We start from the raw sequence: 26,201 nt of genomic DNA, 5'->3' as shown, positions 1-26,201 counted from the left end.
TTTTATACTAAAATTTATTTCATGCAAGAAATAAATTTGTTTCTTAAAGATGCCACTGTAGAGACCAACATGCTAGACTAGCCTAGTGTATCACCTGGGTCTGGTGATGGTCGACGTGCTGTGCTGCCTTCCTGGTGACCATAAGGGCCACTGCCAGAAAGCAGCATTCTGCACTACAAGCTTCAGCAGTGATGAGGTGGGCAGAGCACACATGGAGCTCCTTTGCACTGTGATGACATGGCCCCTGGGTAAAACATCCCAGCCAGCCTGTAGAAAGGCAGCCTCAGAAGACCATCACCCAGATCAAAAGTAGTTTGGTCCAGGTGTGTAAACCCATCAGAGCTGTTTTCAGGCATGAGGTCTCCTTGGGAATAGAGTGATCTCCTGTGACTTTCTGCAGGTGAAGCAGCCAGAGTCTTATCTGTCCTGTCCACCCAGCTGGAACAGAGAGGAGGTCAGTCAGCTTCACACTAGTACACCCAAACCTGGATCAGTCATTGAAGTCAAGCAAAATATTTTATGGAACAAGCTTTTGTCTTTGAAGTGAACAAGAAAAGGGATCCCAGAAGGCCTAGTGCAACATAGGTGGCTAAACACTTTTCCAAGAAACAGCACTAGCGTACATTCAGCCCTAAAAGCCAAACTTTGGAACAAAAAGATAAAATTCTAGTAGTTACATCTGAGCTGTGAAAACAGTAAATGCCAAGGCTTGTCCTTAGCATGCCTTGCTTCTCTTTGGTCCAGTTTCATTAAGAGCTCAGGCTAAATAGGCTAGGAGCTTTTGCCAGTGAAGGCGAGGAGACCACAGGCCGAGTCCCAGAGCCATGGGCAGGGATTTTCTTAAGATTCTATCTTGGCAACAACAGAACATCAATTGTGATACACTCTGGTGAAATCCTTTGGGCAGTGCTGCACCTGTCTATAACCATAGAATTAGGAGTTAAATGCTAGCACTCTGCTATAGAATATAATCACATATAATATGGTTCTCAAAGGAAATTGTTTTCTGTGAACCACGTGTACTATAAAGTCTAGATCGCATATGTTTCCTGGCTTCCTATTCCCAATGGCTGCAATGGACATTGACATTGATTAACAAACCATCCTGCTTAGCTCTGTCCCATGCAGGGTGAGAGAATGTCTCCTTCTCAGCCTCCCTCCCCCCCTAGGTCACAGAATCATGTCCCAGCAGTGGTTACAGGACAGGAAGCCAAAAGCCATGGGCTGTAGGAGCACCATCCTAGAGGCCAGCAGTGTGTTAAGATGAGTGACCAGAAGAGGATGTATGCTGTTGGACTGTGCCCCAGAGCTTCGTATTTGTACCTTTCCGGTTTCCTGCTGGATGAGATCCCGCAGCTCTTGTGTCCAGCCCAGGAGGTCCACCAACTTTTCCACACCATGAACTACATCCCCGAGCTGAGCCACATCCTTGCTGCGAGGACTCAGAGCAAAGGGCCCCACCAAGTCTCGATTGATGAGCAGTCGGGGTACTGACTTCTGTACTGCTTCAGACAAGCTGGCAAAAGGCTCCACCTGAAAGATAACCCAAATGTGAAGGGCAGGTGTCCGTGCACCATCAGGACATTGAACACGACTGCCACTGAAGGCTTCTACCCCCTGGTCTGCGTGACGTCTTTCCCATCTACAGCCTCCTTTCTCTGTCTCTTGTCTCTGTATGTCTCTCTTCCTCTCTCTCTGCTCAATAGGACACCACGAACCCTGACTTCTCCCCATACTCCATCCTTCCCCTCAGTCTGTGTGTTCTTCCTGCAAGCATCTTCCTTCCACCTGCTCTGTCTACAGCCTGTGCCCTGCTCTGAGCTTCTCCTGTGCGTCCCTGACATAGAAGGGCAAGTACCCTTTACCATCCCACTGCTGTCCCACCTCCGGGGTTCCCATCAGTCTCCTAAAGGGCAATGCTGCTGTCATATTTCTGCACAGAGAATAACAGTGTAGAAAATGAGTAGATTAAGGTGCGCTAACAAGCCTGACTCTTACCTGAAAGCAAAAAGAACTAAAGAACTTTGACATGGATCATGGATTTAAATATAAATAAAACAGTTGTTGAACAGGTATGGTAGTAGCACACCTGTAACCCCAGCAGTCAGAGATGGAGATGGGATCAGATGTTTAAGGTCATCCAAGGCTACATAAGACCCTCACCTCAAAAAATAAATAAATAAATAAAACTAAGGGGCTAGAAAGATGGCTCAGCAATTAAGAGTAGTTGCTGCTCTTGCACAAGAATTGTGTTTGGTTCCCAATACTCCAGTTCTAGGGTATTCAATACCCTGTCCATGAGTACCAGGCACATGGGATGCACAGACAGACAGACAGGCAAATTCTCATACACATTTTTTTTTTAATAAAAAGGAAAACAGGCAAAAAACAAAAACTTAACAGTTCTTAAGGAAAAAGTAAGGGAAGGCCACAATAGCTCAATGGGTAAGAAGCTTGACACCAAACCTGGGAACCCAAATTTAATCCTGAGGACTCACATAGTGGAAGGAGAGACCTGATCCACACAAATTATCCTCTGGCAAAGAAATGTCAAAATAGGTTCTTAGAAAATAAAAACCAGGCTTTACAGGTAAGGGTAGGAAAAGACGTTTCAGATATAACTGAAGTGAGACAAAGGGAAGTGAGAGTTGACTGTCAGCACTGCCACACTGATACCTACATAAAACTACTATGGGAAAAGTTTAGTGTGATGTTTTATATACATATTATTTATGTTGCTAATTAATAACCCAAAGAAAAACTGGGCAAGGGATACAACTATGCAAAGAAAACGAATGGTTAGTAAAATGAGTGGAAATACAAGCTCTCCTAGACTCTGGCGGGGAACTAACTCAGGTTTTGCACATGCTGGCAACACACTAAGCCACATCACCAGCCCCATCGTATCTATTCTTAACTGTTGAGACCGGCAGAAAACTAGCTCATTCTCATATTGGGGAAGATTTGAGAAAATGGACCCTCTTACACCAAATGTCGGCATTCATGCTGCAAAAGCACCTGCATGAGTGTAAATACACACAAGGATACTCAACACAGGCACACCTAATACGAAAATTACTACTTGTCTCTACTGCCCATAAATAAATTTAAATAAATCAATAAATCTACTGTCCTGCATAAATTTTCTTATAGGTCCACAAATCCTTGACCTCCAACCCTTATGACTGCAAATGTTTCGGAATTCGGGATATTTCAGATTTCAGAAAACATCAGACACAGTGGAGATCCTGAGTAATCTACTATCTAGCACATTGCTATTTTTCCCCAGACATGGGGTGCATATTTGTCGGCAGCTCACACTTGTAATGGATTGAGGCCTGTCCTGTCTGGGCCCTCAGGTTCACAGAGCACACATGGCAGCTCACAACTACCTCAAAGTCTACCTCCTGGGAATCAGATGCCCTCTTCTGATCTCCACAGGCACCAAAAATAAATGCAAACAAAACACCCACATACATAGAATAAAACAATAAAATTTAAAATAAAAAGTTGAGTCTTCATTTTGCCTCTGTTATTATAAACCAGTCTTTTGTTTATTTGGTTGGTTGGCTGGCTGGCTGGTTGGTGTTTTTGAGACAGGGTTTCTTTGTATAACCCTGGCTGTCCTGCCTTTGCCTCCCAAGTGCTGGGATTAAAGGTGTGTGCCACCACCACCCAGCATGAGGGAGTCCTTTGAAAGAAGCATATGGTTGGCTGGGAAGTGATGATGCACGCCTTTAATCTCAGCACTACAGATGTAAGCTGATCTTGGAGGAGTTTAAGGCCATCTTGGTCTACATAGTGAGTTCCAGGACAGACAGGCTATGCAGACTCTCCATCTCAAAAAACAAAAACAAAACAACAACAAAAACATACACTCTCAAAAGCACAGAGGAAGGGCGATTTCCATTTACTTCGAAAATAAAGGTGACTGGTGAGTCTTAGTGTCCTTCTCTGATAGCGCCATAGTTAGCAGGACTTGGCCCATACACTTACCACAGACCAGAGGGCATACCCTTTGGCTCCTGACTGCCCCTCCACTGTCCTCTATCCCAAGCCTGTAATCAGCAGCACTCTGGAATCTCCTGCTTGCTCACCATTCACCTGGTTCCTTCCTCAGGTTCTTCCTGACTCTACCTCCCACATCCACCTTTTGCTACCCCAATACATGAAAGATACTTGGCTGAGCTGGTGTTCTCAAACCCACGCCACAGGAACAGGACACATGCTAGTCCTGTGGTAGCTCACTCTTTCCCATATCCCACCCGCCATAGTGCCCTGCCTTTACACCCACAGCCCTGGGTTTACCTTCCTGCCTGCCAGCACATGGGCTTACCTCTTTGCACCTTTTGAAAATTTCCTGGCATTCAGACTCATGCAGATCACCCCCAGTGGTCATCTCCTAGGAGCCTCAAACCCACACAGACCCCAACCCCACTGGTCCTCTGACTGCCCCCTACCAGGCAACTGCTGATGCTGCAGCCAACCTTCTCCCACCTACAGTCATTTCAGGACTGGCAGCTGCTCTTCATCCCAAAGTCCAGCTCATGGCTAACCTTTTACCACACCCTTATGCCCGCCTACAAAGCCATTGCTTCCAAACCCTGGAATGTCACTACCAGTGACTTCTCAACTGAAAAGGTGGCACCATCAACCAGGCCCTACCCCTCCATGCCTACCACTCTCCCACCCGTCGTCCCCACATGCCTTTCAACAAACCTCCAGGGAGGTCCCAAGAATGAGTAGCAGATCTGCCATGGCGAAATCAGCCACATGTAGTAAGAACTTTGCAGGCAGCGGCTCCCCAAAGAAGACAATGTCAGGTTTCACCACGCCAGTACAGACAGGGCAGGAGGGAATCCTGTCTGCCATCACATCAGCCTGCGGATCAGGGAAGGAGGAACCAAGGAAGATGACATTTAAAAGAAGAAAAGGCAAGGGCTTTTCAAGAAAATTTTGAACATTTCCAAAAAGCTGAACTGTGTAATGGACCCCATGTGTCGTTAGCAATTTTGTCAACCGTTACTTCAGCGAGGCAGGGGGGCTGAAACGTTTCAAATCAAGTCCTAGACATCACCTGGTTTTACCCACAAGTTCTCCAGTAGGCCCCACCTGGGATGGACCACACCGCTCTGACAGTGTTCTGTGGGCCTCCTGTATACAGTGAGAAAGGCAGCACAAGCCTGTCCCCAGTTTGAGCTGAGGTGACCCGTGTACTGCTTCCACCCTAGAAGGCATTTGGGTCAGCTTCAGCTCACTGCTGGCATTGTCAGGAGAGAGCACTGCTGCCACAGGCTACCTCCTTGCAGGATAAGGTAAAGTAGATGACAGTTACTAATAACTTCACCTAGACCATGTCTCGTACCAAATAGAAAAGAAGGCAGTACACTTTCTGACAAGGCACACAGAAACATCCTCGTAAAATACAGCTTTATAGCTAAGTAGATTTCAGTAGAATAAATTCAGTAAGAACAAATAGCAACAACTGCCAAAAGATGTCAGAAATTATCAGCTACAAATAATAAAACTATAGTGTGTTTAAATTAAAAGAGGAAAAATTACCAGTTTAAAATAACTAGAAATAGAAAAAATTTAAATGTTATGGATTTAAAAAAATATAATCAAATAGACTTCTAGAAGTAAAAAGCAAAAGCAAGATTCAATGAATCTTATTCTCTGCAACAAAACAAGGTATTGATGAGCTTGAAACAGAAATCACCCAGAATGCAGCACAAGCGGTACCAGCGGCAGACATTGCAGAGTAGCCACGACTGTTGGAGAACATACAGAGTGGGAGGAAAGTGCAGGAACGATGACCATCTAAAGTGAGAATGTCTGGACATGACCCGCAATGGTAGAGGAAGCCCTGTGCATTTCACACAACATAAAAGGGATTCCATATGGAAATACAACATAGCGAAACTGCAAAGAAGTCTGAAAAACACAAAGAAAACGTGACTAGCAAATAGATGCAGAAAAGCAAGTAAGACAAAATACAACATGGAAGAAGGAAATCAAAGTCAGAGACCTCCTAGATATTAGGCCACTAAAGCCAAAGTTATCAAGACTGCTGAACCGGTGAGAGAATAAAGCTCAAAACTGACACAATGGTTTCTGCATAAAAAGCAGAGGCAATTCACTAGAAATAGGACATTTTCAGCAAATGTGCTAGAACATACATCTTCATGAAACAGAATGAGTCTAAATACTTCCATGCTTCATAAAAATTAACTCAAAATGGATCCAGGACCTCCATGTAAAGAGAAAAACTTCTAGAAGGCGGCTCAGAAGGAAACCCAGATGATCTCTGGTATGGCAATGAGTCTTTATAGATTGAACACCAAAGCAAACCCATGAAATAAATAAGGGATGGTGTAATTTCAAAATTAAGATCTTCTAGTCTGAGAAAGACACTGTAGAAAGAGTGAGGAGAAAAGCCACAAACTAGGAAAAATATCTGCAGAAGACATATCTGAAAAGAAACTATTAAGTAAAATACACAAAGAATTCCTTTCGACTACACTTTCCATTACTTAGAGTATATAGGGCAGGGTGCCAATGTGCCAGTTGGAATGTGAAACTCAGGACAACCTGCAGGATTTGATTATCCCCCTCAGCATGGAACTCACACGGGCAGGCTTGGCAGCAAGCACCTTCACCTGCTGGGGTACTCTGAACAAGCAATGACCCCCCCCAGGATCAGGCACTTGAACGCCTGCTCCCCAGCTGTGGGCGCTTTCTGGGGAAGTTTAGAGGCGCTGCTTGGCTGAGAAAACTGTCAGTGGGAGCAGGCTTTGAGAATTATGCCCTCACCCCACTTGCACTTTGCTCTCTCTGCTTCATGCTTGCCTTGGAAGGTGTGGGCTCTCAGCTTCCTAGTCCTGCAGTCAGTCATGCCTGTTGCTTCCTGCCCTATGTCCCCACCAATATGGATTCTTATACCTTTGGAACCACAAGCAAAAGCAAACTCTTTTTCAAATTGCCTTGATCTCAGTATTCTATCACAGCAAAAGAAAAATACATAATCTACCTCCTCAGCCGTCCTGCTAGCTCTACAATGAACTATTAAAGCTCAACAATAAGAAATCAATTTTGAAGCCAGGCACAGTGGCGCATGCCTGTAATCCCAGCACTCAGGGAGGCAGAGGCAGGTAGATCTTTGTGAGTTCAAGCCAACCTGGTCTACAAAGCCAGTCTAGGACAGCCAAGGCTATACAGAGTAACCCTGTCTCAAAAAAAAAAAAAGAAAGGAAGGAAGGACGAAAGAAAAGAAAGAAAGAAAGAAAAAGAAAGAAAAGCAAAAAGAAGAAAAGAAAAAGAAACCAATTTTTAAATCATTTTTTGTAGCCAGGGCTACACAGAGAAACCCTGTCTTGAGAAAACAAAACAAAAGAAGGAAGAGGAGGAGAGGGAGGAGGAAAAGAAAAAAGAAAGAGAAAATAGCAAAATACATGCACACTACCCTCAAAAATAAAAGGTAACAACCACTTGAGAAGATGCTCACCATTAAAGACCACCAAGGAAATGCAAATTGATTCAACGGAACATCACTGCACACCTCAACAGATCTGACCTGGCTCCTGAACACGAATAACAAAAAATACTGATGGGGACATGGAGCAGTAGGGGTCTGGCTGCTGCTGGTGTACACAACCTAAGAGTCACTTTGGAGGACAGCTGGGTGGCTTTTGTTGTTGTTTTGGGTCTCTCTCTGCGTGTGTGTGTGTGTGTGTGTGTGCGCGTGCGTACCTTACATGAGCTAGTCAAGCTCTCTAAGTTATATCCATTACATATATGACAAAGCTTTATCTAGCCCCAGTTCTGTGCTCCTTACAAAACTAAACACACTGCTACTGTGATCCAAAAATTATGTTTCTTGATATTTACCCAAAGAACTTGAAAACTTGCATTTACAAAAAAACCTGCATAAAGCAATTCATATTCTTGAACTGACGCATTCATATTGCTAGCAGGATGGATAAACCATGGTACGTACATCTAGACAAATTGCACATTACTCAGAACTAATAAGAAGTCAGCTGCCAGGGCAGGAAAATGCATGGAGGAAACAAATACACACTTGTTAAATGGAAAAGCTAGTGTGAAAAGACTGCACACTCTACGAGTCCAATTTTATGACATTCTGGAAAAGACAGAAGAGTAAGAAAGTAAGATCAGAGTTGCCGGTGGTTGGGGCAGATGAAGAATGAGCAGAAAGAACCCACAGGAATTCAAGGACACTGACAGTAGTGCTGTGTATGACGCTATAATGATGGATACTTGTCTTTACACGTTTACCCAAACCTACAGAATATACCAAGGTTACTGTGGGCTCTAGGGAGAGTGTTATCAGTGTGAGTTCATCAGCTGCAAGGTATCTGGCTTTGGTGGGGATGCTGACAGTGATGGAAGCTGTGCGTGTAGGATATCAGCCTACTGTGGGGGGAAGCATAGTTCCAAGTGGTGCACACCTTTAATCCCAGAATTTAGGAGGCAGTGGCAAGTGGACCTCTGTAAGTTCAAGGCCAGCATGGTCTACACAGCAAGTACCAAGCTAGCCAGGGCTACATAGTGAGTCCCCTGTCACAAGGAGAGTTAGGAAGAGTCTGTGAGGAAAGCTGCATTAATAAAGAAGTTAAAAGTACTGGCTGCTCTTCCAAAGGATCTGGATTTTCCCAGCACCCACGTGATAGATCACAGCCTGTCCATAACTCCAAGTCCAGGGGATCTGACACCTTCTTCTAGACTTCTTGGGCACCATGCACACGCATAGGGCACAGACATACATGCAGGTAAAACACACATACACATAAAATAAATAGTAACATAAAACTTTAAATGTTGAAAAAAAGTGGAGAACCACATGGAAAAGAATTTTGCCAAGGAAGAAGGTTACAGTTGAACAGCACAGGTTGTGAGCCCTTAAAAGCAATGTGTGCCGTGTAAAGTAGGTGCCAGGCACATCTGCAGATGAACTATGGATGGAGGCTGCCTGAACTCCCCAGCACATGCAGACCCCATGAACTATGCCAAACCATGGCTTCATCGCGAGACAGTTTAGCCTTTGCACACGAGTCACAATCCCAAAATAAACCCTGTGAGATTAAGCTATCAAAACAGCCACCATCAGATGGCACATTCTCTACTTCCTGAATTGTCTCTGAATACTAATAAGTTCCAAATAAATTCAGGGCCAGCCTGGTCTACAGAGTGAGTTCCAGGACAGCCAGGGCTACAGAGAAACCCTGTCTTGGGGGGTTGGCTCCAAATAAATGTAATTCTTTGTTCTAGACTGGACTGACTTTATCTCAACTGATAAGCTGGAACCATACACACACACATATATGCATATATATATTTATCATATATAGAAACTAATTCAAATTGGACCAAATTTGTAAATGTAAGAGCTAAAACATTTGAACCCTTAAAAGAAAACACAAAAGAAGCCATGATAGATGCTAAAAGCATAACCAACCAAAGGGGGAAAAATCCCTGTCAGCATTAAAGCTACAAAGCTCTGTGTGTGATGGCAGTGTCATTAGAGTAATAGCTGTGCCGGAGCAGGAGACCACAGGTGGGGTGTAGATGGTATAGCCTCTGTGGAAAAGCTCAATGAAACCGTGAAACGCTAAAGGTCAGGTTTAGCACAGACATTTACAATTTCATGTCCAGGAATATAAAGAAAAGAGTTGAAAGCAAGGTCTCAAGGAGTTACCTGCACACCCACATTCATCCTCTCAACGGGCACAAGGTGGGAGCAACCCTAGTTACACCAACAAATGAATATAAGAATAAAACACGCCCAACTGCAGAGTGGAATATTATCAAACTTTAAAAGGGAAGGACAGTCTGATGCACACTATGAGGTGAATAAATCTAAAGACATTACCCTCTGAAAAAAGCTGGTCACAAAAGGGCAGGTCCTGGATGACCTATGATGCAGTTCTTAGGTTCAGAAGGAGCATGAGTACAAGCTTGGGGGAAGCCGGTGGTTAACAGCTATGGACTTTCTGCTTGTTCTGGAAATGCGCAGCAGCACTGGTTGCAGAACATTAAAAACATACTTGACTCCTTAAAGTTACCCTTAAAAGTTATTAAAATGGGGGCTGGAGAGATGGCTCAGTGGTTAAGAGCACTTGTTGCTCTTGCAGAAGACTCGAGTTCAATTTCCAGCACTGTGGCAGCTCACAACTATCTGTAACTCCAATCTCTCTCAGGGCATCTTTGTGTTATATATACCACAATGAAACATCTTAAAGAAGTTTATGAGGGTTGAGAAAGTTTCACTGTTGTCTAGGTTAGCCCTAAGCTCACAATCCTCCAGCTTCTATCTCTTGATTTCTGGAATACGTCATAACTGAGCTAAGAAAAATATTTGAAAAGTGAAGAAAAAAAGCATGTGCACGTTAATTATTGCTAAAAGAACACAGGGAAGTTATATAGCTGTCACCACTCTTCTCAGTGCTGTGACCAGCGCCTTGCAGAAACAACTTAAGGCATGAAATGTTATTCCGACTCAGTTTGAAAGGGATTTCAGGTCATCGTGGTATAGGGAGTGGCTCCATGCGTGGGGATGGGAATGTATGGCTGCCGCTGTTCATATTATGGCCAACCAGGAGGTGGAAAGCAAAGGCCAGACCCAGAAGCTGTGTAGCCTTCAAAAGCCCGCCAAGTGACCTACTTCTGTCAGCGTGGCCTCACATCCCAAAGGTTCTACAGTCTCCTAATTCAGCACCCAACTGCCGACGGGATGTGCAAACATAGACATTTTGCTTTGAACTATAAGACCTTCCAAGCTGATGGACTAGAAAAGAATGGAAGAATAAAGAAAGGAAGGAACAGAGGAAGGGATGGAAGAAAGAAATGATAAACAGTGGAAAAACCAGAAGGCACAAATTGAGATGGTTAACCTTAATCCAAGTATTTCAGCAAGTACATCCGACCTTCACTTGTGCACCATGGCACATGTACCCCCTATATCCGCACACAAATAGATAGATATAAATGCAAATCATGAAACTAATTTTTAAAAAAGAATGAGGAAGACTGAAAGCAGACGTGCAGGCAAGTTCCAACTAGGCGAAAGCAGATACATAGACAATGCAGACGTTCAGGCAAAAGGGGCTCCAGGAGTGGAGAAGGAACGACGGTGGGCTTGTGTCCACCTTAACCGCTGCCCTTTAATAGTCATTGTCAAGGTGACTGGACTTAGAAGGGCTTAACAGATTGGTAAAGCACATCTCTGGGAATGTCTGCACAGTGGTGTTTCTAGAGATTAACTAGGTGGGAAAGAGGTAAATGAATGTGGGTGGACCAGCCCATGGGCAAATTCCAGGAAATTATTTACTACATTCACTTGTCCATGATTAAACCCTATTTTCCAGAAGGCACTCAAAATGAGAAATAAGAAAAACCTACTAAAACAAATAAGCCAATTTGAGAACATATGCTTTCTCTTCAAGAGGGACCCCATAAAATAACTTCAGGTAAACCCTGTACCAAGCAGACAAAGCTGTTTATACTCCCTCCTGACACAGCCTCTGAGGCTTGTTTCCTCCAAAATTCAATACACTCTCCTTGAAGAGTCACACCTTCCGCTGGTTCTCCCTGTTTCCATCTAGCCTGGTGTTTTTGGTCCTTGCTCATTTATGGTTAATGTCTTCCAGGTTCCCGGCTTCAAATGATGCTAACTGAAGAATGCCAACCCTTGACCACCCCCTTCTACTGTGGGCTACTGGATCACCTGGAATCCTTGGCCCTGGAGTCCATATATTTCACCTCTCCCTAGCATGGACCCACCCAACATCTCTACCCAGCTACAAGTAGCAAAATGGTTGAGTCTATGATTCTCTGGACCCTACAGAATAGAATGTGTGAATATGTAACACATACGAACATATGAACACATACATGTGGAGGAGAGAGGTAGATGCTGAGCACCTTCTTCAGTCTCTCTCCACTGTGTGTATGTGTGTGTGTGTGTATGTTGAGACAGGGTCTCTCTATGTAGTCCTGGCTGTCCTGGAGCTCAATATGTAGACCAAGCTGGCCTTGAACTTTCAGAGATCTGCCTGCCTCTGCCTCAAGTCCTGGGATCAAAGGCATGCGCTATCACACCTGGCTCCACCTTAGTGTTTGAGTTAGGGTGTCTCACCACCTGCAGCTCACCAATTAGGCAAGGCTGGCTGGCCAATGAGCTCCACAGATATGCCTGTCTCCAACCACTCAGACGTGATTCTGTGCCAAATTTTCACAAGGATGTTGGGGTATCTGAACACAGGTCTTTGTGCTTAGCAGAAGCAGTCTAGATACTAGCTTGGTCTAGGAGTCTGAGATTCCCAGGTGGGCCGCCACACCTGCCCGGCACTTATGTGGTAAGTACTTTACCTAGGGGGCCATCTCCTTACACCCTCCTGGATTGTTTTTAAAAGCAGAAATTACAAACATTGAAAGTACCTCATATTAAGTAACAAAAGGAGTAAATATGGCTCAGATGTCGACACAAGATACCCACTAAACTGTACATGAGTGGAAAAAATTTGGAAAAGAAACTTAATAGGAGTCAATGAAATAATTTTAATATTTGGAGGCATGTAGATAGATAGATAGATAGACAGATAGATACATGCATGCCTGTTTATACATACATATATCTTTTGTTAAAAAAAAAAAAAGACCATTACATTATCCACCAAATCATGAACCATAGGCAAAAGTGATGGTTAAAAGAGATTCATTTTCTTTCTTTCATTTTCTTTTTTTGTTTGTTTGTTTGTTTGCTTGTTTTTTCTCACTATGTAGCCCAGAGATCTGCCTTCCTCTCACTCCCAAGTGCTGGCATTAAAGGAGTGCATCATCATGGATCACTTGGGAGATTCATTTTCTGAGCTGCATTTTGGGGGTGGAGGGAGTGTTGACCATAGAACCCAGAGCCTTGTGTATGTGAGGCAAGCGCTCCACCACTGAGCTGCATCCTCAGCCCAGCCTTCGTTCTTTTACATGGATTATTTTTCTAAATGAAAAAGACAGGAGACAGGCATGGTGGAGCACATTCTTAATCCCAGAAGAAGGAACTCTGTGAGTTCCAGGCCAGCCTGGTCTAAATTGTTAGACCATGTCTGAAGCAAACAAACAAACAAAAGCCAGGCATTGTGACATATACTTGAAATCTCAGCACTGAGGAGGCAGAGTCAGGTTAATCCCTCAGGTTTTAAAAATAGGTAGCCAGCCTACCTATTTTTTGAGTTTCAGACTGTGAACACCCTGTTTAAAAAACAAACAAACAAACAAACAAGCACAAAATGTCACTATCATAAGATCCTCTATCCCCGAGGACTGCAGAAAGCAGAGACCATTTCTTGAGGTAACTCACCCACATATCCTCCCCTGGGAAGGACCTTCGACAGACCGTGCAGGTAGCTGAAGCAAATGAACCATGAGCTTCAACCAGCTTCGAGGCAGGAATACCAGACGCTGAAATTCAAACCAAAGCTCAGTGTTGCGGCCTCTGGGATAGCTATGCAATATACAAGTACAACTTATGGGCTTGACAAAACTAGGCTTAAAAAGAAAAAAACCAAAAAACTGTATGGCTGATTAGCAAACAGAAAACGACTTCTCAGTTGTTTGGGTGTGGTAGCACATGCATGTAATCCTAGCACAGGGGAGATGGAGGCTAAAGAACTAAGAGTTCCAAGACAGTCTGAGTTACATAATAAGTTCAAGGTTGAGCAGAACCTTCTCAACAACAACAGAAGATTTCTCATCAAGTTCACTACTATTTGGTAACTCAAGGCTAAAACCCAAAGCCTGGAAATTCGTATCCCCCACCCCTGCCCCAAACCTATCCTCCCTGCATAGGGGGATACCTGGGCCTTCCAAGTTTCATACTGTCTCTGATTCTGAGCTTCAGGTTCCTTCTCACAGGAATCCTGTTCCTGGAGTGTGATGCCTTTCTTCAGGCCCCAGCACCCCGCAGAACAGCAGAGTGTCTGGATCTGCCATGGATCTGCATATTGTACCTTGTGGCAGCATCAGCATCTCCCTCAGGGTGGACAGGCTGTCACTGTGCGAAGTAGGGCCGAGACGCCACTGACTGCCTTGGACAACACTGAAATGTTGGTAGCTCTTCAGCGTAATGGTATCAGAGCTATGCTTTAACAAGGCTTTATCTTCCAAAGATATTCACAGATCTCTGTCTAGACATTGTTTCTATATTAAACATCATGATGTGAGGGATCTGCACCAGATCCCTCACATCATGATCTTTAGATCCATCTAAAACTCAGAACCCAGAAAACAGGCCTACAGAGAGGTTTCAGTGTGGCCTCAAACACAGAAGTGGTCAAGGCATAACCAGCTGCTTGGCAACAGTCCCAGGGCCAACATACACACTAGGCCACAGACGGTCCTCCTGAGAGACAGGCATTAGACATGCCAGGGGCCAAAGGCTCACCTCTCTCAAGCCCATCGATGTTCTGTGTGTAGAGCCGCAGAAGCAGCTCCTTGTCATGGAGCAGCCGAAGGAAGTAATGAGTGAGATTAGGCCTGTAGTGCCCAGGGTACAGCTCCTTGGCCAACATGAAAAAGGGCTTGGGGTTGTGAAAGAAAAAGCCAAGTTCAAAGATGGCCTCAGGGTAGGGGATGTCATACTGCTGAAGGTTGTTGTAGAGGCCGCTCCCTGGAGATCTGTAGGGAGAAGGGAAAGGCTGAGTCCCACAGAAGACAGTGAGGAAATGATGTCAGAAGGAAATGCATTGTACCTGAAGTCTGGGATGCCACTGGGTGTGCTGATCCCGGCTCCCACCATGACCACGACCCTCCTGCAGGCTCTGGTTCGAAGCAGCTCAGCTACATCCTGCAGAGAAAGCTTCTTCCCACTGTGGCCTCCACATCCAAAGCCACCTGAGGCTGCCACAGAGAGGGAGATGGGCCTTCTCCCACCTGTAATACTGACAGCAAGAGCACAAAAGAAAGGCAGCAGGCAACAGTCAGTCTTAGGCTCGCAAGAGTGAGTGCAGCTTCTTCCCACCCTCAAAGGTGGATGTTGCAGGGTATTTGATCTCACTGTGAACCCCTGAGATTGTCAACTGTAAAGACGGGTTCTAATTGTGGTATGGCTCAGCCTTTGAACCTACAGCTTTCTGTTTACTGTAAACAAGTACTTGTGGTGTGGCTCAGCCCTAGCACACACCTTTATCCAAGAGCTTTCTGTAAACAGGATTAAATAAAGTTAACCCTAGGTCAAGAGGTGGGAGCAAGCAACCAGCTGACACTGAGTAAGAAGAAAGGAGGGACACTGAATGGCGGGTGTTGCAGATAGTGTAGAGAAGAAGGGGTGTTTTCCTTCTGAAATGTGAGCTGTGTAGGAAGGTCAGCTGGGTGCTTTCTCTGCCTCTCCAAGCTAGTAGGCTTTCACCCCAGCATCCGGCTCTTGAGTTGTCTTTGGTAAAAGCGAAAGACTGGAATTTCTTTTTTCTTTAAAACAACAGGTGACACTTTCTCTAGTGCCATCCAAATAATCACTTTCCCACCATGCATAACTACCAACTAAAACAGAGAGCAGTCTTGGATCAGGAACCATCTGATTCTGCAGACAAGACTGACTAGTTAGAACTTTAGAGCTGGAATGTTGCAGATCCAGAGCTAAATTTATCTTGAGCTATCTTTAGTACCCTGGGTAGGATACCTAACATTCTTTTGACTCTGAAGTCAGACCTTTGTGATGTATTGACTTGGAAGAACACAAGCTTCCACAGGAGGTAAGAAACTCATTGGATAGTGTCTGAAACCTATAGCAGAGATTTACTACTTGGCTGTAACCCAATGTCCCCAGTAACATTTTCAGTAAATACATTAGTTTCTGACTGTCTTTTGTTCTGTGACCAAAAGTTTGTATAACTCCTTCCTTAAGTGAGACTTGACTTGGTGAAACCTGAGTCCATGCTTCTAGGGCATGGCCATTCATACTGGGCTCAGAATGAACTATGCCTTATTCCCCTTGAAGCAAGAACTGTACATCCTGTCAATGGTATAGGCACTCGATGTGAGGCCCGCACAGATGATCCAGTCTCATCAGAACTATCTGTGTCGCTTCCTCTGGGAGATGCGTAAGAGTCCTCCCTAGAATCTAGAGTCTGGACCCGCTTTTGTTTGGCTGATGGTCCACTGGCTTATCTCTGAGTACTATACTCGGTGGCCTCTTGATGTTGCAGAGCAACTGTTAGAACATCTGTAACAGATCATTTCCTAGCATTCATTTTTCTCCCAGAACCATTACTTTCTTTTGTTTGTTTTTTGTCTATATCTCTTGCTCATTGTAGCCTGGTCCCTTTTAACTTTGAAATCTTATGAAGACCTAATCCTGAAGATGGTGAAGATAAGAGGCACTTGTTCTCTCTAGTCCATCAGGGCAGAGGTATCAACGAGGAACTCCCCAAGAAATGCAACAGCCTCACAGAGAAGCCTAAGACAAGATACTTTGTTCCTGGTGTGGAAGGAACCCTGCTGGCTCAGCTGGGAAGACACACCTTGTGAGAGGTGATTCCCCCCAAGTCCTGAGCACCCTTAACTCACAAGATAAACCCAAAATACAGGGGGGAGGAACTGGTTAGTGAGAAATGAGGGAGCCACTTCCATAAGTGACACTTAGGGAAGTGCCACTTACCTCAAATGCAAGCAGAGCTGGTTCCAGCTCTCAGGGACAAATACACTAATATGGAAACAGCTTCAAGGTCGGAAAAAGTCTTTGGAGAAAACCTGCCAGTCAGTACTCCAGCTGTTTCTACGTGTGATAATTACACAGTTCAACTTGCAAGTATTTGAAAAAGGGGGGACACTTGATATTTCTAAATTCTTTTTATTTTCTGTACAAAACTAGAAGTCCTAAGCAGTAAAAGACAAAAATAGGCAAGTTAATTAGAATTTCAAAGCAACTCAGAGGGGAAATTCTTAAAATTGCTGATTTCTATGAAATAAAAGTTTGGAAATGAGCAAAAACTTTTTAACTGATGTTAAAGAACAGGAAATAAATAATAAATTTTTAGAGATTGTGTTAGAATTTAAAGACAAACCCGAGGAATCTGTCCTCCACTCCAGTCTCCTCTCTTCTCCACCTCACAGTCTTCTCTGTCCTTTCTGAATTTGCCTCTTCTTTTTTAAGACAGGGCTTCTCTGTGTAGCCATGGCTATCCTGAAACTCGCTCTGTAGACCAGGATGGCCTCGAATTCACACAGATCCACCTGCCCCTGCCTCCGAAGGATGGGGAGTAAAGGCGTATGCCACCATCGCTCCGTACCTCTTTTTTCTTCATCACCCTTTCTTGTCTTATCTGGTAACTTCCAAAGGGAACAAAATTCTGTATCAGGGCCAATGGGGTGCTGCACCCCTTTAATCCCAGTGCTTTGGAGGCAGGTAGACAGATTCCTGTTATTTCTAGGTCAGCTGGGACTATACAGAAAGACTTAGTATCAAAATGCAAAAAAAAAAAAAAAAAAAAAAAAAAAAAAAAAACAAAACTGTTCCCTTTCAAACCTGGGACAAGTGGCTGAGGTGTAGACCTAGCCTCCAGGTTCTCCCAGCATCCCTGTCCCTACCTGTAACAGTTTAACTGGCATACTCCACCCTCTAACCCTGAACTCTCCAGCCCAGGGGCTGGGCTGCCCTCCCAACAGAGGTTCTTCCCTATATAATCCAGACACTTTGGTTACCCAAAATGTATCCTTCTGTACCTTTGGCCTCCTGGCTGCTGTACTTTGCTTCCCTCTCCCTTTTCCCTTCCCCTCTCTCCACATGGTTCAGGGCCATGACCACTCTGAACTCTCCAAGATGTGTCTGCCTCTGGCTATGCTCTCCTATATATTTACAATAAACTTTCTTCCCCACCATATCTAGGATTAGTCAAGTCCTTTCCTTTCCTTTTTCTTTTTTTTTTTATGCAAAAACAAAACAAAAATTCTATATCAAAGGAAAAGATTGTTATAACCTCTATGGTGGTTTGAATAAGAATGGCCCCCACAGGCTCATATATTAGTCTCCAGGAAGTGGCACTACTTGAGAGGGATTAGGAGGTGTGGCCTTATGGGAGGAAGTGTGTTTGTGGAGTGGGCTTTGAGGTTTCAAAAGTCCATGCCTGGCCCAGTCTGGCTCTGCTTTCACATCAGAATGAAACTCTCAGCTACTTCTCCAGCATCATGCTTACCAGCATGCTGCCTTGCTCCCCACCATGATGACAATAACGAACTGACTAAGCCTCTGAAACTGTAAGCAAGCCCCAATTAAATGCTTTCCTTTATAAGAGTTGCCATGGTCACAGCCAGGGCTACAGAGAAACCGTTTCTGTGTGGTAGTGGTGAGGGAGTTGCCATGGTCATGATGTCTCTTCACGGGGATAGAAGAGTGACTAAGACAGCCTCTCTTAGGATAAAACTGATATGCAAAGGACAATTGTGGAAAATGTAGGTAAGAGTTCTTGGACTTACACCACAAAACAGAGTCCAGAATCCAGAAATAGAAATACTGATTTGTTTCACAACAAAGGTATCCAGTGCTTTTCAGTGGGGAAAGGTTTGTTGTGTTGCTATTGTTTTATATTTAAATGCTGAAATAATTAGATGTCTATGAGAAAAAAAAACTTCTGACACCTTCCTTCATACCACATATAAATATTGATTTGAGAGAAGCTAAGCACATTCGTAATCCTGTAATCATGGCTACTCAGGAGGCTGAGGCAGGAGGCCATTTAAGACTAGGAATTCAAAGCCATCGTTGGCAATATGTCAAGATGTCATCTCAAAAGATAATGAATGCATCATAGTGTAGAACAATAAGATTTGTAAGAAAAAAAAATCACAGAGAAATATATTTATGACCTTGGGATTGCAAAGAATTACCAAGTACATTAAAAAATAACAAGTCAGGTGGTGGTGGTGGTGCATGCCTTTAATTCCAGCACTGAGGAGGCAGAGACAGGCAAATCTCTTAGTTCAAGGCCAGCCTGGTCTACATAGTGAGTTCCAGAATATCCATGGCTACACAGAGAAACCCTGTCTCAAAACAAAAACATAAAGTACACTTTTCTATGAAAAAAAAAAAAAAGCCAAACATGATGCCTAGAGGAAGATATCATACACCTGGACAAAACCTGGGCTGAAATTTTTGATTCTGGGTTTCCTAATCCATATCAGGACCCTCTGGAATTTGCTGAAGAATTTTAGATCACCATGGCCTAATTCAGATACTGGCATGGCAGACGGACAGCTTCATTTGGCAGATTGGGAAAAAGCCTCTTTTGAGGGCTGTAGCAAGACAGATACTAATGCTACGGATGCCTTAGCAACGAGGGAATCGCTCTATGCTGTAGTGCCAAAGATTCCTACAAAGATGTAATAACTACCATGATGATTAAAGAACACTAAAATGCTGACACTTCACGCCATTATATAGTTGGGATGGAAATGATGCTCTAGAGATGAATCCAGAAAGAAACATCCATATCCTGAGAGCTATGGGTACTAGTGCAGATAGCTCTTCAGGGCAGCTTCCATGACTCAGCAGCCAAACCTATACAATCAAGCAAGGCCACAGGCCTCCAGCAAATCAGGGCTCTCCCTACATAGCTCTAAAAGCTCTGGGGTCACCTTCAAATGCCAGAAAATATTAAGAATAGTAGGAACTCATTTTTCAAAGGAAGAGTATACAGAAGAAAATGTACAAGTGGTGGGCTTCAATGATGCCTCAAGAGGTTTGCATTCAGCAAATATGTGAGTTTAATAGTTGTAAGAAATAACCAGGAGAAGCCTGCCCACCTCCAAGCAGCTTCGACAAGGTGTAAGATCCCTGGAGGCCTCAGTGAGAACCACTACAGCTTGCAAGTATGTGATAGAAAGACAGGAAAGAAAGAGAAGTGGAATGGTTTGAGTGCTACGAAGAAAGGCACAACTGGAGATACAAGGGTGGAGAAGAATAGTCTGATGTGAGTAGCCTGCCCTGCCACCTGAGGCCATGTGAAGTCCTGGCTCATGCTGCTGCTGAAAACCACATCAGGGTCTGTGGCCATGCAGCAGCAGGAGTTGATGTCTGTGGCTCATATCACTAACAAAGTCTATGCAGATGCCCCTGGTCTGGGCTGCCACCTGTTGATGTTCAAGGTCTACCCCTCATCGGCTGCAGCACCAGATTAGGCCCTGTACTTCACCTGGGCAGTACAGTAGCACCGGCCCTGGTGGTGGAGGCACCCCTGAGGACATGAGACATGGGGTGCTGGCCCCACTCCTCATCTGCTGTGTGGCGGACATAGGCAAGAGAGAGATGCCTCTCCCACATTTTCTTGCCACCTGAGGCAGGCAGGACAGCTAACCTCCAGATCATGACATCAGAGCTATCCCTGCCCCTCACCAGCTGCAGCACCTGAGAGAGTGAGCTGTGCTGTGCCTGAGCAGCACAGCTGAACTTGCCCTGGTGGCAAAGGTACAGGTGAGCTGGCTCCGAGAGTGAGAGAGTGTGAGAGCTGGCCCTGACCCTTGCCAGCTGAGGCATTGGGTAAGCTAGCCGGGACAGTGCTGGAGAGCTTACCCTTGGGGTGTGGGAGCTATGGCAGGTTGATCAACTTGGTTACCACTCCGGCCCTGATTCAGGGGTTTGAGTTGGCCCACCCAACATCTATCTCATCTATGAACTGCTGGGGCACATGAAGGGGCCAGTCCTGAAGATCTAAAGCAGCAGGAACTCCATGACACAGGGCAACAGGTTAACTGAGAGGAGTTATCCTGGTGAGGATCCCGTATTGATAGTGTAGCAGAAGCCAGAGGCCTCAAAACAGACCAATGACTCACTGCAAGGAACATCTGCAAGCAAAGATATGTGGACAAAAGGGTATACTGTGTGCTAAGACTATAGGAAGAAAAAAAATGTTTTAGTTCTTTTTTTTTTTTCTTTTAGGGGGGTTACAAGGACAGCTAAGCACAGATTTGGGGAAGCTGAGTGGGACTGGGGTACATGATGTGTCATTTACAAAGAATCAATCTTGGGAGGTAGGAGGTAAAGGCAGGCAGATGTCTGTGAGTGCAAGGCCAACCTGGTCTACATACTGAGTTCCAGGACAGCCAAGGCTATGTAGAAAGACCTTGCCACAAAAAAAAAAAAAGCAAAAACAAACAAAAAAATTGTAAGAATCAAAACTTTAAGAAAAATTATTATCTTCAAGTTTTACAACCAAAAACGGAGACACGACTGAAGCAGAAAGATGGCTCTCTGTGCCTTCAGGGTCAGCCTGGCTGTCACAGGCCATCCAGGCCTATACAGCAATATTCTGTCTCAAAACTTAAAAAAAAAAAAAAAAAAAATTTTGAACTATATCTTACATAAACATAGGAAAGCAGTAGCATCCTTTCGGGTAGCAGATTTAATCAAAGAGTTATTAACACCATGAAAAGGCAGTATGGGGGCTCTGATAGAACTCTGGGCAATGCAGCAGAGTAGGGGGTCCCTTCTGACAGGTTGTGGAGAAGAGGGGGGTTCCACGCCTCGTGGTGGATGAGTAGTCAATAGGAAGCGGCTCGTAAGGTTTCTTCTTAACCCAAGCAGCAGGGAAGGACAAGGGTGTCTTCCATCGTGAAGAAACGTGTGACTTTGAGGATGTGGGGGAATTGGTTTGAGTGGCCCAGTTGGTATGTATCCATCATACAGGTTGTATTATCGGGATTCTCCGATACACCAGAATCTGGTAGTATAGGGCCTGTCCACAGAATCAGTTATGAGGGTGGAGAGACACAGATACAAACGGGCATCACTTGAGCAGTATGTAGCCTGGGTTTAATTCCAGCTTTTTTTTTTTGTTTATATGTAAAGAAATGGTGGGATAATTTATGGGAGAGAAGATAGAGTGGAAAGCTTTTGGGTGTACCAGGAACAGTATTCAAGTTCTGGCTTCTTTCCATTGGCATCAAGAGTGTATAAATGACTCAATGCCTAGAAATTTAACTGAATGAAAAGCTTGAGCGCTAGATCCATGTGAAAGCCAGGGGTGCCTTGGAGTGGTGGAGACAAGGATCCCTGGAGCTTGTTGGCCAATCATCCTAGTCAAATTGCTAAGTTTCAAATTCATCCTGAGACTTTGTCTCAAAAAACAAGGTAGGAGTTAGAGAGATGGCTCAGAAGTTAAGAACACTTGCTGCTCTTCCTGAGGACCCAAGTTCAATTCCCAGCACCCACACAGTGGCTCATAATTGTCTATAACTCCAGCTCTAGAGGGCCTGATGCTTCTGACCTTCTCCAGCACTTGCACCCATGTGAACATACCCATGTGCACACACTCATATACAACTACATATAAGTAAAAAGAATAAAAATAAATCTTAAAAAAAAAAAAAAGTAGAGGGGAGGAAGAGATGGCTCAGCAGTTAAGAGCATGTACTGCTCTTCCAGAGGACGTAGGTTAAATTTTCAGTACCCACATGGTTAATAACAACCATCTATAACTTCAGTCCCAGGAGATCACACACCCTCTTCTGGTCTTCACAGGCACTACATGCTTATAAGTGCACACACATACACACAAAGGAAAACACACATACACATAAAATACACAAACTTTTAAAAACTAAGAAAAAAAGAAAAACAAGGTAGAAAGTGATGGAAAAAGACCATCAGTCTATGGCCTCCATACACATACATGTACCCACTCACTTGAAAACACACACACACAGAGAGAGAGAGAGAGAGAGAGAGACGGGAAAAAAAGCAAAACAAATAGCACAGAGCCTGCAACCTGGCCTGAAAATGCACCCAGCAAATTAATCCATCAGCCAGAGAAGCGCTGGACACTGCAGCCTCACTTGGCCTGGAAGCTTCCTGAGTCTACAGCCTTGACTCAGGGCTCTCTTGACAGCTAACCAAACTGCAACGTCTCCACCACCATGGCAATCTGCCCTGAATTCAAGACCATCAGCCTTAGGACACAGGTACTCTTCCTTATACCCGAGAGCTGGAAAACCAGGTCAATTCCCTCACCAGATAACCCTGGTGACCAGTATAGAGACCTCTTCACACTGGTGGAAACAGATTAAACAGAGCAAATCGAGAACCCTCCCCCAATAAATGACTAATCTAAAGTTAATGTAGACATAAAACAGGCAACTGAATACTCAGAATGCAGAAATAAAGATGCTAAAAGTACACCTTTACAGGACAGTCCATAACCTGTCTTCTAGCAGGATGATCCTAATAGTGTTTGCTCTTTTGTCACTTCCTTTGCTCCTTGCAAAACCAACTTCACATCCTGCTGCCTGCCTTCTCTAGACACTCTCCGAGAATGCCATTCTAGTGGTGGTTTTAACCCTGATTTTTAGCCAAACAAAAGGCACATTTGTTGTGTGTGTGTGTCCTAAATCCTAGTGGTTCTAAGTGGTCTCTTTCCCATCCCGGGTATTCTGCCTGAGAAGCATCGTCTCCGCTTCAGAGTACCATAATCCCACAAGGTCAAATGCCTTGCTGAAACCCAAAGACAATCACTGGTCCCCCCTCTTAAAGGCAACAGCGCTGGTTCCCTTTCCTGTTAGGGTGCCTGTCAGCTTCCCCTCTTTGCAGCGGTAGCACACAGCTGCCTCATTCACACAGGGTCAGTGTTCAGTTATCCGGGGACTTGTGTGCCACCAGTAAGCCATCTTCCACTGCCCTGAGTCTCAGCTAGCAAAGCTAAAAGCAAGGAGGCCAAGGGTGACTGGAGTATTAGACTTCTTAGACATCTTAGACTTCTTGCCCTAATATTTTCTGAACTCCTCTTAAATACAAACCATATGAGAATACAAAAGGGACAAGAGAAAAGTTGTGCCATTTCTGAGTGTCTGCCAACTGCTAGACATCACTCAGGGCATATGAAATGTTTTGTCAAATGTACAAAAAAAAGTTTTCAAGTCAGTGCCATACATGTGGACAAAATTGCTACATATCTACAACTTTACTTAAGATATAACTTAAAGTACATCTACATGGTATGCAAAGCTCCTAGGATGAAGAAAGCCAGAAGCCAGTATTGAGTGCTGCTTGAGACACTCCAAAGAGACAAAGGATGAAGTCACACAAGAGTTCCAAAATCAAAAATCAAGAACAGAAGACATGCTCTGTAAAGGTACTCCTCACAGACATCCCCAGGGCTCCTATGTTTTAATTAATGACAGCCAGTCAATCTCACAGATGATCTGGTATTAGAAATGCCTCCATGAATTCGAATGTCTCCCCTGATCCCTGCTATGTCCTCGGGATCCAGAAGTCTGGTGTAGAAAAAAAAAAAAAATCTCTGTAGCAGTAGAACACCTAAATGAACATAATAAAGTCTTTCTTATATCAAGTGGATAGACTATTGTCTACCCAAGAATTTGCCATTCCAAGGCACTTAAATTTCTTTGCTAACAACTATGGGCCCTAAGAATGTAAGGACTCAGGCTGTGTATGCAGTTCAGCAGTACAGTGCTAGCCTACCAGACAAGTCCAAGGCCTGCGTTTGATCCCCAGCACTGAAAAAAAAAAAAAAAAAAAATCCAGACTTGTGCATTATATTGGTAAGTTGCCCTGTGTTGTTTGAGCTCACTGAGAGGCTGGTTGTGGAGACAGGGTTGATATGCCCTTCCTCCAGTTCAAACCCATGTTTGTCTCAAAGTCCAACTCTGGAGGGCTGGCTCCCCTAATTGTGTGATAGGAAGGAAAGAGAACAGCAAAGCAGCCCAAGAGTAAAAACACTGTGCCCTTGAGGAACAGCTAGAAGGAGAACCATTCCAGTAGAGGTTATTATTGTTTATCCCAGGCTATAAAAGTGCCTGTAAGGGGGAAAAAAAAAAAAGAGTGCCTGCAGTGGGAAAGAGAATCTGGAAGCTAAGACAAGGAGTAAAAGCTCACCTGGGAACTCCAGGTGACTATCTCAACTTCCTTTGTCAGTTTCTATTGGCTGTAGCAACTGTCCAATTTGATGTTATCTCTATCTGTTGCTTTACTTAAAAACCTCACCAAAGGGGTCACCCTGTTCTGCCAAGGGACTCTCTTTACTGGGATTTCTACCTGGTTACCTTAAAGGGGCTTCCTCAGTAGATTACTGCTGTGTTTTCTGAATATCCAATGTGATGATTTCTCTCTCTGACTTAATAAAATCATTCACCTGAATCTGAAAATTTAACTATCTTAGATCATTCTCAGGACTACACAAAACATACTGTTTTACAGACGGTACGCCTGTTAGTGAAAATTCTAACCTCACAATCTTTATAGGGGTCAACTAAAACATAAATTAACAGCTGGGTGTGGCGGCACATGACTGTAATCTCAGTAGCTGGAGGTGGAAGCAGGAGGATCAGGGGTTCAAGGTCATCCTCCGTCACTCAGCCAGCTGGAGGACAGTATGAACTAGGAGACCCGGTCTCAAAACAATACAAACCACGGAACATTACACAAGGCAGTCTACTAGGGAATTTATCCTCAAAATAGGGTGCAAACGAGGTTATTCAGCATGACGTTATTTCTAATAATTCAAGATTAGAAAGCATTTCAATATAGGAAATGGTGACACAAATGATATATATCTATACAGTGAACTTCCACAAAACAGTTCAAAGGCTGCGCTGCAATGGAAACTGCTGCATAAAAACCATCCTTAGAGCCTTGTGGAAAAAGCGCACCGGCCAGGTTCTTACTACCGCAATTGCTTCCAGCTGCCCGCCCGTGCAACACCGCGGACGGCCTATCCGCGTGTCTCCCCTGCCGTGGCTCACCTCCCGGGCCCCACAACCTGAGCGCGGCCAAGGCCAGTCGACCACCCAGCGCCATGACGCTCCGCAGGACGACGGCGCCCAGAGGCTCCAGCGCTCTCCGAACTCCCGCCCCGGCGCGCCAAGCCCCGCCCCCGGCACGCTTACTCCCGCCCCCTCCAGTCAAGTCCCGCCCCGCAGCCCCTTCACCGTCCCTCACAGGGTACCGACCCCGGCGCGGTCACCGGACGTGCCGAGGGCGTTGTCTCTGCCCGGGGCTCGCAGCGTCCCGCTCGGCGGGACTCGGGCTGATGGGCCGGGAAGCCAAGCCCGGAGTTTTCACCGCTTTAGCCCGCGCTCGGCCATCTGGACCGCGCGGGTGATAACGCTCTCTGAGCGCTCACGGCGGTCAGAAATGGCATCACACCTAGTTCTCGCCGGACACCGTCCGGCTCTGAGAGGACCCA

At 44.7% G+C, this 26,201-nt stretch overlaps 1 protein-coding gene across 5 annotated transcripts; it reads right to left on the bottom strand.

The window, feature by feature from the left end:
* Window positions 1-26,190, bottom strand: Sirt3 (sirtuin 3). 5 transcript variants are annotated; one of them, XM_055606853.1, is made up of 7 exons: window positions 26,162-26,190; window positions 14,766-14,954; window positions 14,459-14,691; window positions 13,376-13,476; window positions 4,720-4,881; window positions 1,324-1,533; window positions 1-438 (listed from the first exon to the last, which is right to left on the bottom strand). In XM_055606853.1, exons 2-7 carry the CDS (start codon window positions 14,810-14,812, stop codon window positions 418-420), a joined length of 774 nt encoding a protein of 257 aa, XP_055462828.1. In that variant the 5' UTR covers window positions 14,813-14,954; window positions 26,162-26,190; the 3' UTR covers window positions 1-417. The 5 variants fall into 5 exon arrangements, with proteins under 5 accessions (XP_055462828.1, XP_055462827.1, XP_055462826.1 ...); XM_055606852.1 differs by lacking the exon at window positions 26,162-26,190 and adding an exon at window positions 25,966-26,053; XM_055606851.1 differs by lacking the exon at window positions 26,162-26,190 and adding an exon at window positions 25,759-25,866.
* Between the last annotated feature and the right edge of the window lie 11 nt (window positions 26,191-26,201).

This window comes from Psammomys obesus, unplaced genomic scaffold (assembly GCF_907164565.1).
Source record: "Psammomys obesus unplaced genomic scaffold, mPsaObe1.curated_primary_1811, whole genome shotgun sequence".
Lineage (NCBI taxonomy): Eukaryota > Metazoa > Chordata > Mammalia > Rodentia > Muridae > Psammomys > Psammomys obesus.
The sequence above is the reverse complement of the archived record's forward strand: the minus strand, read 5'-3'. Positions and strand labels throughout refer to the sequence as shown.